We start from the raw sequence: 4013 nt of genomic DNA, 5'->3' as shown, positions 1-4013 counted from the left end.
TAGCAACCTCAAACTCTTGGGCCTAAGTGATTCTCCTGCCTCAGCCTCCCAAGTAGCTGGGACTACAGGCACCTGCCACAATGCCCGGCTATTTTTTTGCTGTAGTAGTCATTGTTGTTTAGCAGGCCTGGGCTGGGCTCGAACCTGCTAGCCTCAGTGTATGTGGCCAGCGCCCTACTCACTGAGCTACGGGAACCAAGCCTATTTAATTTTTTTTAGAGACAGGGTCTCTCTCTGTCATCTAGGCGGGGTGCAGTGATGCAATTATAGCTCACAGCATCTTATATAAGCATATAAGCATGTGTGTATACATATGCGTGTGTGTGTGTATATATATATAATATAGTTGTTGTTTTTGAGACAGAGTCTCAGTTTGTTGCCCTTGGTAGAGTGCTGTGGAATCTATAGCTCACAGCAATCTCAAACTCTTGGGCTCAAGCAATCTTGTCTCAACCTCCTATAAAACTGGGACTCCAGGTGCCCACCAAGATGCTGGTTAGTTTTTCTTTCTTTCTTTTTTTTTTTTTTAATTTTTAGTAGAGATGAGGTCTCACTCTTGCTAAGGCTGGTCTCAAACTCCTCAGCTCAAGCAATCTGCCTGCTGTAGCCTTCCAGAGTGCTAGGATTACAGGCGTGAGCCACCATGCCCGCCATGTATTTTTTTCATGTGAATAGATATACTCTTTTTGCCCAAATGGAATCATGCATGCCTGTAAAGAATTATCTTATTCTGTTTCAATAGCTGCATCACAGCTTCACTGTTGTTATGATGTGGCTGCAGCATAAGTTGAACAGTTCTCTATTGATAAGTTATTACTTCATATGATATAATATTAAAGTATATTCTCAAACAAATCATGAAGTAGGACCAGGAGCAAAATAATCCATTAAATAAATACTGTATCTTGTTAGAACTGCAATATAAAATAAGACAGATAAAGCGGTGGTAGGAAATGTCAGTATAGGCCTATAAGAGATTGATACATTTAGTTAATTTTTCCAGCGATATATTTATCTTGGTAGAGCTGAAAAATGCTAAAGATAAACCAAGGTAGAAATCAACTCTTTGATAAATGTTTTAAAATGGGGCTGAGTATAGAAGTGCACACCAGCACTTTGGGAGGGTGATGCAGGAGGATCTCTTGAGGCCAAGAGTTCGACCAGCTTAAGCAACAGAGGGGACACTATCTCTACAAAAAAATACAAGAACCCCCCCCCAAAAAAAACCCCACCAAAGCTAGGCATAGTGGCTCTGCATCTATAATCCCAGCTGCTTGAGAGACTGAAGCAGAAGGATCACTTTAGCACAGTGAGCTATAATTATGCCATTGCACTCTAGCCTGGGGAACAGATCAGGAATTTGTCTCAAAAATAATTTTTTAAATCTTTTTAAAATTTAAAAATGGTAAACATAATTATATAATTCTATTTTCTGAAGTAATATTTAAAATACTCAGATCAAATTATACAGCTTAAAAGCTTTGAAAGGTCTAGGCACAGTGGCTCATGCCTATAATCCTAGCACTCTGAGAGTCCAAGGCAGTTAGACCACTTGAGTTCAGGAGTTGGAGACCAGCCTGAGTAAGAGTGAGACTCCATCTCTACTAAAAATAGAAAAACTAACCAAGTGTTATCACAGGTACTTGTAGTCCCAGCTACTTGAGAGGCTGAAGCAAGAGGATTGCTTGAGCTCAAGAGTTTGAGGTTGATGTTAGCCAGGAGATCCTGGCACTCTACCCATTCTACCCAGTGCACAGACTAAATAAATAGATAAATAAATAAAAGCTTTGAAGGTCCTATTCTCTCATAATGATTTTTCTCTATAGTAAAAAAAAAAATTGTATTTGATCTCTCATAGACTCAGTTTATATATGACTGTATTTATTCAAGACTAAAACAAAGTTTCCAGGCATGGTAGCTCACATTGTAATCCTAGCTACTCAGGAGGCTAAGCGAGGATTGCTTGAGGCCAGGGGTTCAACACCAGGTTGGGCACATAGCAAGACCTTGTCTCTAAAAAACTAAGAAAAAGTAGCTGTGCACACACCTATAGTCCAGGTACTCAGGAAAATTGCTTGAGCCCAAGAGTTTGAGATTTCTGTGAGCTATACGATTCCATGGCACTCTACCAAGGGCAACAAACTAAGACTGCCTCAAAAACAACTATATATATAGTTGTATATATATACACACACTTACATGCTTATATACGTTTAGATATTTTGGAATTTTTTTTCTGAAATTGGTTTTCAGAACTGTTGTCATAGGTCATCTGACAATTAAGTTCAAGAATTCATCCTAAGTGCTTTGAAGGGTAGACTAGGCGTAAGTATCGGTGCATAGCATCTCAAGGGGAGCACTTCAAAGATGAACATGATCCACAGCAATGAAGTATGTACCACTTTTTCTAGTGTAAGTTTCCAAACTTAATTGTCTGACTATGTAGACTTTTACATTGTTCACTTTCTTTTGTAATAATTAGTTTAAAAAATATTTTTCTTTTGAGACAAGAGTCTTATTACATCACCTTCGGTAGAGTGCCATGGCGTCACAGCTCACAGCAACCTCAAACTCTTGGGCTTAAGCAATTCTCTTGCCTCAGCCTCCCAAGTAGCTGGGACTACAGGCACCCACCACAACTCCCGGGTATTCTTTTTTTGTAATTGTCATTGTTGTTTAGCTGGCCTGGGCCAGATTTGAACCCATCAGCCTCAGTGTATATGGCTGCTGCCATAACCACTGTGCTACAGGTGCCGAGTCAAACTTTTATTTTTTAATTTATTTTTATTTTTATTTATTCATATTTTGGGACAGAGTCTTGCTTTCTTGCCCCGATAGAGTGCTATGGCATCATAGCTCACAGCAACCTCAAACTCTTGGATACAAGTGATTCTCTTGCCTTAGCCTCCCAACTAGCTGGGACTATAGGTGCCTGCCACAATGCCCAGCTATTTTTTTTCCTTTTGTTGAGATGGGGGTCTCCTTCTTGGTCAGGCTGGTCTTGAACTCTGTGAGCTCAAGCAATCCACCTGCTTCAGCCTCCCAGAGTTCTGGGATTACAGGTGTGAGCCACCACGCCCAGCCTTTAAAACATTTTAAAGGAACAAAAATAGATGAGTCTATTAATGTTTTTAGAAGTAATAGAATAATATATTTAAGAATTTTTTTCTAGACTCAACTACAAAATACCTGGAAAATAAACAGCCACATTAAAAAAAAAAAAAACAGTCATTTGCATTTGAAACCAGTGCAATTTTTTCAGACACATTTCATACAGAGGATCCAATAAAAATCTATTTAGTGAGAAAAAATACTGGAAGTTAAAATGAGGCAACAATATATGCATAACAACAAAAGGAATTATTAAGCCACCTTAGGTTCTTTGGAAAAAGATAAATTATAAACCAGCAAACCAGCAATCAAGCAAATAGAAACAAGTAAAATAGATAAATAAATGCAACACATCATTTAAAAGTCAATTTTGGCTTTAAAAACCTTGAATACCTACAAATATTTTAATGCAGATGCTGACAGTTTTGATCCATATACAGAATCTGTTCTAATTCTTCGACTTGCTAGATAATAGCCATCAATCATGCTTTCTGCTTCTGAGCTGAATTCCACATTCAAATTCTTTGCAAAATCCAGTAGCTAAATTAAAAGTGTGAAACATCCAAGAGATTAAAGGTTTATTATAGAATCAATATGACAAAAATCAAAAGTATACTGGCATTTTATTTCTGAAAGTTTGCAGATTTTATTTGCATTAAATTGAGTAAATACCTGGGGCCATCCCAAAGTCACCAAGTACTTTAAATCATAGTTTCATACTTGTGAAGAATATTAAAGTTTACCCAGAATAATCTCTTCCCTCTCAGTGCAGAAATGTTCTTTGCAATGTATTTGAATGACTTAGCAACGTCTTTGCTTCCAGTGGGAAAAAGACTCACCTCTCTCAGCTTTCCCTTTTGAACAGCTTTAATTCTTTTTCTTTCTTTTTTTAAATTTATTTT

The 4013-nt window shown here is 37.7% G+C and overlaps 1 protein-coding gene across 1 annotated transcript in view; it reads right to left on the bottom strand.

The window, feature by feature from the left end:
* The window catches only part of MCMDC2 (minichromosome maintenance domain containing 2), a 58481-nt gene that overhangs the window by 17286 nt on the left and 37182 nt on the right, over positions 1–4013 (bottom strand). Inside the window, exon 12 of the mRNA XM_003797247.1 lies at positions 3509–3651. Within this exon, the coding sequence (XP_003797295.1) occupies positions 3509–3651 (143 nt within the window). The remainder of the gene's footprint in view (positions 1–3508; positions 3652–4013) is intronic.

This window comes from Otolemur garnettii, unplaced genomic scaffold (assembly GCF_000181295.1).
Source record: "Otolemur garnettii isolate 467f Iridium unplaced genomic scaffold, OtoGar3 scaffold00113, whole genome shotgun sequence".
Taxonomy (NCBI): Eukaryota; Metazoa; Chordata; class Mammalia; order Primates; family Galagidae; genus Otolemur; species Otolemur garnettii.
The sequence above is the reverse complement of the archived record's forward strand: the minus strand, read 5'-3'. Positions and strand labels throughout refer to the sequence as shown.